The sequence below is a fragment of the Coloeus monedula genome, assembly GCF_965178545.1.
Source record: "Coloeus monedula genome assembly, chromosome: 3".
Lineage (NCBI taxonomy): Eukaryota > Metazoa > Chordata > Aves > Passeriformes > Corvidae > Coloeus > Coloeus monedula.
The window spans coordinates 92,443,076-92,456,015 of NC_138783.1; the positions used below are offsets into that span (position 1 = coordinate 92,443,076).

General features: G+C 35.2%; 1 protein-coding gene across 1 annotated transcript in view; it reads left to right on the forward strand.

Moving 5' to 3' along the window:
• The window catches only part of CCDC138 (coiled-coil domain containing 138), a gene marked incomplete at both ends in the record, with an annotated part of 29,582 nt that extends 23,658 nt beyond the window's left edge, over nt 1-5,924 (forward strand). The window contains 2 exons of the mRNA XM_082279215.1: nt 4,484-4,622; nt 5,753-5,924. Coding sequence (XP_082135341.1) covers nt 4,484-4,622; nt 5,753-5,924 — 311 coding nt within the window. The remainder of the gene's footprint in view (nt 1-4,483; nt 4,623-5,752) is intronic.
• Nucleotides 5,925-12,940: the final 7,016 nt, after the last annotated feature.

Here is a 12,940-nt window from a genome sequence, read left to right on the forward strand (position 1 = left end):
GAGAATAACTAGGTATTATGAGACATCTCCCCCGTTTTTATAGACTAGTTCATCTGCCTTTTCATCCTGGTTGGGTGGTCTGTAACAGGCCTGCCTTGGCCTTTCCCCTGATTCTTAGCCCCAAACACTCAACCCTGTCAGCACCTTCATCAAGCTCTAGACAGTAAAAAACCCCCATAAAATACAGGCCTAACCCATTTTTTTTTCTGGATGTAATATCCAGTTGCTATATGAGAATGATACTGGTTTTCTGTACATCCTGTCCCATGTCTGTTTTTATGTCTTGCACATCCTAGGAAACTGAAGAGCCATTCAGGTCATACTGAGGTCAACACATAGTGGGTGACCAGCTGAAATTGCCACCTGGGCTCTGTTAACTCAGTGTCACCCATGCAGGCACCTACGCTGTGCTCTAACCACTGACACTGAACTGTCCTGGCTACTGATTGCAGGAGAAAATGTTAAATTCAGCAAATGGTTCAAATCTTGTAGTTGGCCCTTATAGGCAGTTGGTTATAACCAAGTGATGTTGGTGTTTCCTTTGAAGTGTTTCTGCTGTGGTGCACAGGTAACTTTTGTGTTTGGTAACTTTTCCACACTCGTAGACACTGCTGCACCATTCACTTGCATTGCTGAGACATGTTCTCCTTTCTCCCAGCAGATCTTCTCACAATCAGAAAATGAGGCAAAACTGTAATCATTAATTTGTTAAAACATGAGCTTAGAGTTGTCATTTTATTTCCTGAAGCGACATAGCTTTAGGTATGACACAGAATTTTCTGGATAACTGTAGCTGGTGAGATTTTATGCTCTGTGTGACTGATTAGTTTGAGGGTAAATTTCAGATGAATTCTGTCAACAATGATAAATTGCTTATTGTTCGTTGCAGTCTACCAATCAAGCTAAGTTAATGCAACTACAGCATGCTCCAATTTTTTAAGGATACCAGGGGAGGCTTTTGCAGATTATTTTAAATTGTGGCAGAGTCCTGTCAGGATGAATTCCAATTAAGTTCTTCTAAAATAGTTAAATAAATGCAAAATCTATGCAGAATCTAAGCCACCAAAATATTTAAAAATGTGAAGCTTATGTTCTTTTAGTTGATCAGCTAGAGATGCATTTAAATGATGTATTTGTTTTGTTCATTTTCTGATTACTTAGAATATAATCTTCAAAAGCTTATCTGAATTGAATATGTAAGCAGTGTACAGAAAGTCCATTTAAACATGGGCTTTTATCAGCTGGCTTTCACGTGATTAACTTCACAGACTTTTAGAAATGATTACCACTTTGGCTTTTCTGTTTTATAGGAAAAATCCTCTGTCTTAAAAGTAATGTTGTCTTTTACGTTAATTTGTAAGCTTCAAAGTCAGAACATTCTTACAGAACATATATATGTGTGTGTGTGTTGTTTTTTTAATATAATATGTTTAAGGAACAAGTATGAGCAGGGCAGCAAAGAAATATTCAGGTCAGCTAAATATGGTATTTGTTTACCCTGCAGAAAAGGAATTAAAATCATTTTATGTCTATTTAAGGATATTTTTAGGAATAAATTGTAGGATTGTGCTATTCATCCAAGCAGTCTTTGTTACCTTTGGATCGCTCATGAATCAGAGCTCAGCTGAGTCAGAAGTCATGTTAAATGAGTTTTCAAAGCCATTTGTTGTCTTAACAGGCAATAGAAAGAAGAAAAACCTTTCTTCTCAATTGCTTTTTGAATGTCAATGTTCTCACACATTTATTTATTCTTTTCTTCCCTTTCTGATAAGCATCTTTGGTAAGTGAGATACTGCTTCAAGTTTTTGTTGTTAAAACACATTTCATCAGTGGTGCAGTGCAGGTTGATAGGACCAACCATTTCTGTTTCTTGGGAGTAGGCAGTCATTTGTGGGAACTCTAGCAAATCTTAGAAGAATTTCTATAAAGTTGTAGTTCTGTAGAATTACTGTAAAGTTGCAAACTACATAATTTGTAGTCCTAGATTTTTCTTGCTTTGCAGAAGGTTATCTGTTCCTGCTATTGTACAGAAATTTTACTTCAAACACTCTTTAATGATAGAAATATTTGGTCAGGAAGTATTCTTAAGATGGTAGATTTTGTTCATTGGGCTTTGCTTATTTGCTGTTTCTTTTCATAGTTTTGTCATCTCTTCTTGTGGATTTTAGCAAGTTAGACTCACTTGGGCATTACAGCATCATACCAGAAGTGAAATTTTAGTTAATTATTTTTCCAGGTGTAAGACTCTTCTGTATGTACTTGATAACCCCAGAGTTCTGTCACAGAGAGCAGTGGCTCAATAAAGAGCACTGAGTCTTGAGTGTATGTCAGTCACTAAATGTAGCACATGTGGTGAACTCATCTAAGAATTTTGTGTTTGCTGTAATTGACAGATAGCTCTGAGGTTTTCTATATGACAATTTCTGAAAAATAATACCTTCTGCAGTGAAAGTACAGAAATATTGAAAAAAATATTAAAAGTGGTATGCCTTGAAGGCCATAAACTAGAATAAAATGAAAAATAGTATATTTACTTATCTTTTTTTCACTGATTACTGCTTATTTTTCTACTTTTCTTTCATTCTGGCTTTATAACTATTACTGTTACAATTTAGAGACAGCAAATTGTACAAAGTAGTACTAAAACTGAGAGGACAGCATGTGTAAAACCATAGGTGTATTGAACATGGTAGAAAGAATGCAACAAACATGGAAGATGTAAACAGAAAAGCAGATTAATTTATAATGATTTATTGCCTTGATAATGCACATCTCTTTGAATAATTGTTGTTTTCCATTGCTTTGGGTAAAGAACAGAGGACACTTCAGCTATGCAAACCACAAAACATCTGCCTGCCTTTTCCAAACCTTATAGAATGTCAGTTGTTGCTGCTTTTTATTGCTCCAAGGTTGGCCTCTTGCTACCAAACTCTGTTATTACCCTGCATCTGTATGGTTTCCATCCACACATTCCATTATGTATGTTGTGGATCCCACCTGTTGAATCCAGCATTTTAAATGCCAAAGCACCTCTGCTGAAAAGAGAGAAAAGACTTATGTGTAGCCATAATTTCTCAGATCTGTGCTAAAGGCATTTGCTGTTTCTCAGTCTCTTCATTTGAGGGTATAAACCAGCAAAGGCCCACAAGTCTCATGAGTTCCCTGGATATCAGGGAGGTGGCACTTGGTCATTTGTTGGAATAGGAATAACTGGGTCTTTACTGAATATTCAGTATAAGTGCCCAGCTCAGAAAATTAGTTATTTGGGCTCTCAGGCTGACTTGTAATGCCAAGCTGATTTCTTTTTTAAGTCCTATTTCAAACAGTTTTCTGTAGCATTTCTTTGGATTTTTTATCAGTAAGCCTTCTGAAATAAATTAAAACCTTGAATTCACTCCAAGGCTACTTGTTACATTTAATAAGTTGTATGTCCTTGAACATGTCCTTTCCCTTTCCATGAGGAAAGGGGAAATTTTGACTAAAACATACATCCAGCACTCTTTGTACTGATAAAAACATCTTGACATCCTATTTATAAATTGCAGTATTCAGGATATGAATTTTTCTTAATGTCTTACTTATTGGTTTATGCTGTAATTTGCATATTGCCATTTCCTATTAAGTGAAACATGTTAAATATTTTAACATTATGCAATTAAAATATTTTCCTTGCATGTGTACTCTGTTAATGCAAATGCCCTGTGATATATGAAAGTCTGTTAATTTTAAGGAAAAACAAATTGTTACTTCTTTTCTTTACATTTTTGCTATAAATTAATCTGTAATATTAGAACCAAGAATGAGATAACCAGGGAACAGATTTAACCTTGTTTTGAAGTTATTAGATTTTGGGAAACAGGGCAGAGGGAAAGGTTTTTCAGTGTGACATAAAAACTCATCCACTATTTTAAGGGAGGGGCTTTTGTATTTAATTGTTGTACAGATCTTACTTTTGCCTCTTAATTATTATGTTTCCTCTCTTGAAACTGAGTACAGGGACAGTATGTTGATAATGAAAGACAATCAGGTCTCACACGATCTCTTATATGTAATATGCCTGTCCTTGTGATGTGCAGCAGCTTAAAATATTTCTTTCTGAGTCTTTTTGCACAGCTTAATGTTCCCCTTCCACAATCTAAAGGAAAGAATCATGATAAATGAGCATTGAATAAACATTTTCAATGTAAGAATTTTGAGTTTAAAATAGTTCTGTTTCCTGTTTTCCTTTGTTCCCAAGATAATAGACCCTGTTTTGCTCCAAGGATCGGTACTGTCAGAACTCTTAGGAACCTGCACTTTTTCAGTTTTTTAGTTTTACCTGAGCTTTGCATCACACATTCAATAGAAACAGAATTATTTGGTTGTTCTAATTATTGCACAACATGGAGCATTTAAGGCCTTCTAAAAGTATCAACAGCTGTTACATGTATTTTTCCCTGCATTGAACTCTGTGATACAGTTTTTAAATTATTTTCTTTTCCAGGTTCCTTACAGCCTTTCCTGGAAGCCTGCAGTAATGAATCCTTCTTCCGGACTTGCTCTGTATTGCTTCGAAGTTCTAAGCTAGATATTCCAGTTTTGGAAAAGCTCTGTGTTATACTGCAAAAGCTCTCCAGAATAAAGTAATCCTTTACTACCATTATTCTGTTAGCTATTATTAGGTCAATGAACTTGGTGACCTTTATCTTTTTTCTTTTCCAAAAGCTCATCAATGAACTTGGTGACCTTTATCTTTTTTCTTTTCTAAAAGCTCATCTTTGTTTTTCTGTTTATTCCCTCTACTGTATACAGTCCTGGACTTCTAATGTTAACAGTTAAATTTAAACTATTTCTGTCATAGAGGTTTAAGACAAGCCTCTAAATTAGTGCATAAATCTAGTTCAATTTACAGAGTGCAAACTGGAAAAAAGCCTCACTATGTAGACTTAAAGAGGAATTATTCCTTATGTCTTCAGATGACAAAAATGCTTAGAATTCTTAGAAGAGAATCCTAGACTTTCAGTTTTACTCAGACACTTAGTAGTAATCTCCTTTGAAAATTTAGTCTTATCTTTGACTTGCATTCAAGTTTCATCAGTTTTCATTTTCTTCAAAAAAAAAAATTTAAGGTTTTGAGCCAATTAAGCCCTTTTGGGAATGTTCATCTTTTTAGATTGTGTTCCTATTGCTTACTGATGATTGGTTTATTGTAACGAAAGTCATCGTATCAACAGTAATGTACTGCTGAGCTTCACTACATTGCTCAATGGGGCTGTTTTGTTTAGGAAAGGAGGTATCTAAGCTGAGTAGTTTTTTACATTGGACTTAAAGCTGTTGACAAAACTGAGGTTTTCATTTTTTCAAAGGAGTAAAATTGAACTCTAGGAAAAAATTCCTATAAAATAATCTAATATAAATTATTACTGGAGTTTACTAGTCAAAGTAAAATTGGCTCATAAATCCTATTTTTTTTTAATTTATTGTCTCTGAAATCTTATTTCACATGAGTGAAAAGCCCTGTTACAGCCTTTGCTTGAGCTTTCATTATACTATGTGTACATATCACTTACTCAAGAAAAATGATAATTTTTCTCACCATGCATTGATAGCATTGTGCTTAGAAACATATATGCAACATAGAAGAATTACATGAAATCCTCAAAATAATGCACATTTTTCTTCATCAAAAATATATTTTCTGTAGCATCTTTAGTGTTTATATGAACCCCCTCAATTTTCAACTGACAATTATTTTATTCAAAATCTTTTGCAGAAGCAATAAGAAGATGTTTAAATTGTTTGCTCTTCATCAAATGCTCCAAGAACTGCGTAGAACTATAAATCCAGATTACACCTTCCTTTGTATAAACCTCAATTCAATTCTGCTGAATTTGGAATTGTTGAAGAGTAGCTCTCTTGCCTCCAGTCTAAGCACAAGCCACTAGCACTAGCTTTCACTCTAATTATTGTTCTGTATAATTTAAACCAACTGCCTATGTTACTCGAAATTTGGAATTTGGGGTTTTTTTACTGATTTGTATAAATACATTAAGCAGCACCTCAGTACCGTGTAATTCGCTGGGTATTGTGTGGATTCTCACTGATATTTCAGTCATTCATAAAAAGGAAAATTAACAACTTTGTAATATGCTAGATGGCTTTCTTCAATACTTTCTTAAGAAGTGAAATAATGCTGCTGTTGTGAATGAGTCATGCAATCTAAGCAATTGAGTCCTTAGAACAAGCAGATCAGAAATAGCAGCCATTCATTACAGGTATGAATCTCGGTTACTTTTGACTCTTCAGAGAGTTTTATAAAATCATTATTTTATGGTTGATAAGTAGCAGACAGGTATTTTAGCAGATTGTCTTTTGATAATCTTAGAGTTTTAATGATTAAAACCAGATTTTTCTTTAACATAACTAGATGTATTGAATGAGAAATTTTGTTGTTTTGATATCAGAATTTCTTAGTGTTTGTTTGATCTTTTCTTGTATTTAAGTAACATTTAGTATTTTATCCTGCTTTATATAGTACAAATTTGGTTAGTAATATCTTTGCAAATGTAAATAAAAGCATTTCTAAAAATGTCTGGCAATAGTAATCCCTAATGTAAAATCATTATATTTTATTGCTTCTGCTATATTTTGTATTAATTTGCAATACAATCCTCACAGTACCCACATTTCTCTTCTGAGTATGAACATATTTTTTGTCTGCCACAGTTCAGTGTTTAGAAGTTCTTACAAATTTGAATTAGGGTACTTGTAAAAATTGAAATTAGTCTTCCACTGCTGATTTGTACTGGAATTACTGAAAATCTATATTTGTAAAATTGAAAATGCAGTTAAAGCTTAACGATCTGCTGTGTTCAGTCTTTGACTAGCACTGACATCAGTATAAAACTTCAGAGAATTTTTTTCTCATTTTTCTCTCTTTTTTTTTTTTTTTTTTACCAGAAGCCTTTGAACTGCTCTTTGACATTGAATTCTAACTGCAAATATTTTTCTACCAATTTGACTTAACATTTCTAACAAGCTTTTCTATGAAAGGAGTCTACACCAGATTTGGCACCAAGTATGTCTAGAAGAGAGAGCAAGCACTGTGTGCTTTTTGGGCAGGAAACCAATTCTAGGTAATTTTTAAATAACACTAATCATAGCTAAAAACATTTTCTGGCAATCAATTGCATTTTGAAATAAGTATTTCTTCATTAGTAGTTTTGGGTTTCTGTCAAATTTACTAGCAGTGCAAAAGCTTTCATACACCTTTGGCTGGACACAATATCCTATTATTTAGGAAGAATATTCCCAGTCCTCGTGTGCTTCTCCATCTACTACCATTTAAAAATACTACAAAATCCATAACAAAAAAAAACCTGTAAAAAGTTGTTAGCTTTCTTATCTGCACAAGAATGTTGATTGTGCTCTTAGTTTTCAGCCTTTGTTGATGTTGTTTGTTAATCTATTAATCTTCCTTGTGATCCCAATTTAATACAATGTGGTCATCTAATAATGGCCAAGGTAATGCAGTAAAAAGAGACACACAGAGTAGGGTGCAGCTTTTAATATTGGTCCCTTGTGGTTTATGTGCAGTATTGTTTACATCTGGAAACTTGAATCACAGCTAATTTCAAGGTTTTATGATCTAAATGTTAGGTTTCTATTAAAATGTGAAATAAAAGGGTTTTCCAATCTGTCAAATATTAATGCATTATATTGATGACCTAAGGATAAGACTAATGATTTTGATCTTACACAAATTTTTCAAGGCCAGGTTAGATGGGGCACTGAACAACCTGGTCTTGAACATCAGCCTTTTGAACCAGCCCACCCCAGCTGTCCACACCAGCCCTTGTTGTGGCCTTGCTCAAACGTCCCCATCCTGTCATCATTCCCCTGAGTGTCCTTGGCAGTCTCTGTGGGGAAGGGGAATAGAGAAAGTCAGTTGCATTCCCTGCTGTCATTTGGGGATTTGTTCTGGGTTTTGGAAATGATAGATTTCTGTCAAGTTGGCCGCACTTTGGGCATCCCTTTGTATTGTCTTCCCCTCACAGATAGAATCTAGAATTTTCCGGATTTTTTTCTGCTTTTGTGACGTTTAGATACGAGATCTGAGTATGGATTTCTTCTACTTTACCTTTCTTCCAGAAAACTGTCTGCAACAAGATAAATTTGAAAAAGTTAACTGCACCTCTAGCTATTTCCCATGGCTCCCTACTCCCTAAGGAAACATGGTGTATGTGATCTCTGTTTTTCTAGTTTCCTGCAGAGGAATATGCTATTTTAAATATGCCAGACACCTTTGTAAAGAGGTGAATTAATATCCATCCAGAGAATACGATTTTTTAATCATCTTTTGAGAGAGAATTTGAGGGGAAGCAAGAGACATGATGAGTACTTACTCTTGGAGGAAAGGCAGGGACTCTCACTTTCTGGGAGCTGATCAGTCAAAACACAAGCTTCAAACTGGCTACCATCTGCAATATCTTGCTGTGTGTAGGTCTCCCGAAGTGGTCAACTGCCATCATTGGCAAGAAACAAAGAAAATTTCCTGTAGTCACAACCTGTTACTTTAAGGAAAGTTAAAGAATTAACACACAATTTTGCTTTGCTGCTCTTTTTAACAGTTGTGAGAGTCCTCTTGTTGAGAAAGTCAACAGGAATATTGCATCTTTTCATGTTGAGACAGTTTTCATACCAGAAAATACTACCAAATATGAAGAAAAATAATTTCTCTTTTTTTTTCTTACAAACCCATGTACTGTAGAATTGTAATCACCCTTGCTGTTAATCAAAGGTTTCCTACTGATAAATTTTTCAGACCTCATCTACAAAGCCTAGATTTAGCAAATCTGTAAGATGGATTGTTCCCTGGGCAGGGGACAGTTGTATTTGCAGAAGCTTGGCAGAGCTAAATAAAGTAGGCTAACATTGCCCAACCTGCACAGTTGTGCTCTGTTTCTTCATATTTGTGACTTTCTCCAGCTGATGAAAGTCTGAAAGTGGGATTTCACAGTTATCTTCCCATTTTTCTGAGCATGACTGGCTTGCATCTCTTTCTAATGTTATATAGCTGAATTTGATGTATATAATAGGGAAAGATTTCTTGTAGCAGATAAATTTACCTGGAAGATGAAAGTATGCTGAAGGCAACATATTTTGAAGAACTTCTATTCCTGATCAGCATCAATGTCTAAAATATATGATTTAACTTACCAGAGCAGATTTAAAAGGAGCTGTAAGTAGAGCTCATAATTCAGAGCTGTTACACTGGATCCTTTAATTATAAACTGAATTTTTCACCTAAAACTTACATGGCTTTGGAGATTGATGATATGATAAAAAGCATTTATCTTCAGGATAATGTATTTAGATGTAGTACAGAAAGTTGGAAGTTTTGATCTATGAAACAATTTGGTAATCTTCCACTTTCCAAATGGTTAGAGGAACCACAGTGACAGAGTAGTGACCTTGTGTTCCTCTGAATGATGTAATGCTCACATGTTTTTAAAACTCACTGAAGTTATTGTAAAAGTAATAGCGCTGTGCAGTGTTGAGATCCCGCCTTTTACACCCCCCTGAAGAACACTGTGATGGGCAAAGGCACCTTTCTGTGTCACACTGACTCTTGTAGCATGTTGTGTCAAAATCACCACCATCCATCTTGTCTTTTGGGCTGATGAACCTTTGAATACCCTCTTCTGACCATGGTTAGGAACATCCTTGTTTATTAGACTTTTGTTTTTTACATAAGTTTGAAAGCAAGGGTCTTGGGTATTTATGACTACTTTCTTACTATTAGAAGAGATAACTTTGAACAAAATCACCTTCTGTGTACTTGCTTGTAGCTGCTTTTCTTTTGAGTGGTCCTGAGTTGAAATTTAACAAACATAAGGCACAAGACTAAAGTCACACTGAGAGAATTAACTGAGGGAAAGAGATCTGAGAAGCCATGTGTATTTACCATATATATTTTTTTTCTCAAAAACCAGTTCTCTCTGTGCCCATTACTCAAGCATATTTAGACTGGACCCAAGGAATATTTCCCTGAATATAACACATCTCTCTGATCACTGCAGCTTAATGGTAGGTAATTGCTCTGATTACTAAGCTAGGGCTGCAAATTCAATGGCCAGGATACTGCTAACAATAGTTGAAAGGTCAGCATAAAAAACATTCCTACTAATAAGTTTACTTTAAGATCATTTTCAGCTTCATAAAATGGCATTCTTAGTGCAGTTAATTATGGAGAAAAATACATAATCTATCTAGCCTTAGGGGAAAAACAAGTATCATATGGTAGAGTTTCAAACAGGAGAGTAATCTCCCACCCACACATCAGCTTTTTGGAACAGTAGTAGGCTTTTGAAGAAGACTGGCAATAACTACTGTTGCCAGACTGGTTTTTTGCTTCAGAAGAAGGAATATTCTAGTCTGTGGATTCAAGTGTTATTTATATAAGAAATGTAATTAAATATAATTTCTCTGTTCATGATCCTTCCCACAAAGTAGCAGTTTAATGTCTGCTTAATTTTTCCTTTTCCCCACTGAAGTGTGTGAGGATGATTATTTTTCACAGCAGTCTTGCACACCAAGGCTGAATTTCAGAAGCAGATGCTGAACTCTGTTTCCTTCCTGATTCAGTTGTCTTTCTACTAATCAGTATTCAGCACTACCTCCTCCTGACTTTTTTTGTTTATTTCTATGTGGTGGATTAAATTGGAAAATAATTCCTGAATTGTCTTGCTATACTAACTTGAATCCTAATACAAGCTTGTTTTTATAGGAGCCTCAACTATAAAAAAAACCCTCTTTTTTTTCTTATAGCAGATGGACAAATGAGATGCCTGTGTGTGACCTGTGTAACAGCTAATCACTGATGCCTTCTGCAGCAGTGCATGAAAAGGCTTCTTACCATTCTTCCCTAAGTATTCAGACAGGCTAGCTTTACAGAACAGTGGCAAAAAGGAATCAACATATTTCTGTCCTTGAAGAGTTGTTGATAGTGATAAATTAATGCCTGAGGTAACAGGTCCTATGCATTATAAATTATATCACAATAAATAATCAAAAGAACTTATTTGGATGTGGGGATAGAATATATATGCAATATTATGCATCTAGAACTAGATATAGCCTGAGACAGTCCATTCTTGCCCTGTTTCTATTAATATATTAAGTGAAATATGCCCTAGGAAGCCTATCCCATACATAATGAGGGCATGGGCTCCATTTTCTTCTCGTTATCAAGACTAGTATAGAGGTTGCTTGCAGAAGAATGACTTCTGCATACAGGAATCATTGTTGTACCTCTGGGTCATGATTTTCACCTGCAACAGTAAGAATTTTTCTCTTAAGTACACCCTCCTTAAAACAAAGCAGGACTGCTGAACTGTATGAGGCTTAGAGTTTGACAGGGAGAAATGGAACTGGTGTGCTTTTTCAGCTTATCCTCCAACCCATACTGCTGGGCATTTATGCACATTGTTCATGAATAATGTGAATATTACAGAATTAAGAATATAGGAATTATAGAATATAAGGGCATTCAGCTGTTGTTGTTTTATACTGCAAAACTGACCCCTACCCTTTTCAGCCCACCTTACCTCTCTTCTTTTTGTTTATGTCGTCAGTCCAAGACCATCAGATCCTGAACATTATGTAGAAGGCAGTCCCTGATTGCAACCTGAAATCAGAGAAAGTCTGCAAAGTCCAGCAAGTTTCTCTAAGGAAAACCTGGGACAGTATTGGTCAGGCTAGGAAGCTGGGACTAGGCAGGGAAAGTCTTACAAGGTAGTAAGTAGTTCAGTCTGGGGGAAATCCAAACTGGTGCTCTGTATTTTTTACAGAAGCTAGCAGTTCTTCTGGCAGTCTCACCTGTGCAGCCTAAGACTGCATGAATACAATTATCCTGTCATGAAGTGAAAGCTTCCAGTAAAGATTTCTGGTGATGTTGTGTAGTACTGCTAGTTTAGAAATGCAGAAGGCAGGCATGCTAATGAGAGTACCATTACTGTGACATTACTCACCAGTCTCACAGTCTGCACGGTTCTCAGTACACAGATAAAAACTTAGAGATTCTCTGAGGAATTGCAAGGGGCTTGGCATTTTCACATTACCTGTGAGCTGAAATACTGAATGCAAACTCTCTTGACAAAATGGTTTCTGCTTCAAGTTTCCAGAGTGATGCAGAAAAGCAGTATCCTACAGGAATGCAAAGATTCCTCCATGTATGTTACCAAGACACTCCCATACCACAGGAATGTGCCTGCCAGCCCTTGGCTAATGTATTTAATTACAGATTTACAAGGCAATGTGCTATTTAATCAAAGAAATGACTAATACAATTGTGTTTGACCTCTTTCTTTTATTAGCATATTTTATCTTCATATTTTACAATATAATAAGTTATATATACAGCATTAAACAAAGTTATTAGAAAGTAAGCTTTGGCAAGACCTACAGGATTCTTTATCAATCCTGTATGTCTCTTGTATAACAATAAAAATACTGTATACGAAATAAAATAATGTTAAATAGCCTGTGTTCGCATTGGCACCATAAGTTTCAAAACCCTAGCTTTTCATGGCCCAATAAACATAAAAAAAGAAGATTCCTGTATCTTCTTTATCTTCTTTTTAACAAACACGTGATGTGTAGTTTTAAATGACACATAAAACATAGGAGGCAGTCCACTGTGAATAACACTGCAGTTACACACTGGCACAAGAAAAATAGAATCTTGATGCTTTCTTCTTTTTTCTTTCTTTCTTTCCTTTTTTTTTTTTTTTTAATTCTAGTAGCAATAGTAAAAACTGCAAATTCACGGTCTTGAAAATCATGTTGAAGATTGCTGAGCTGTAAGCAGATCTAGAAATCTTATCAAAGCCTGTTGAAATCTGTATGAATTTGTCATTGATTTCAAGACAGCAAGAATTTCACCCCTAAATTCAACATC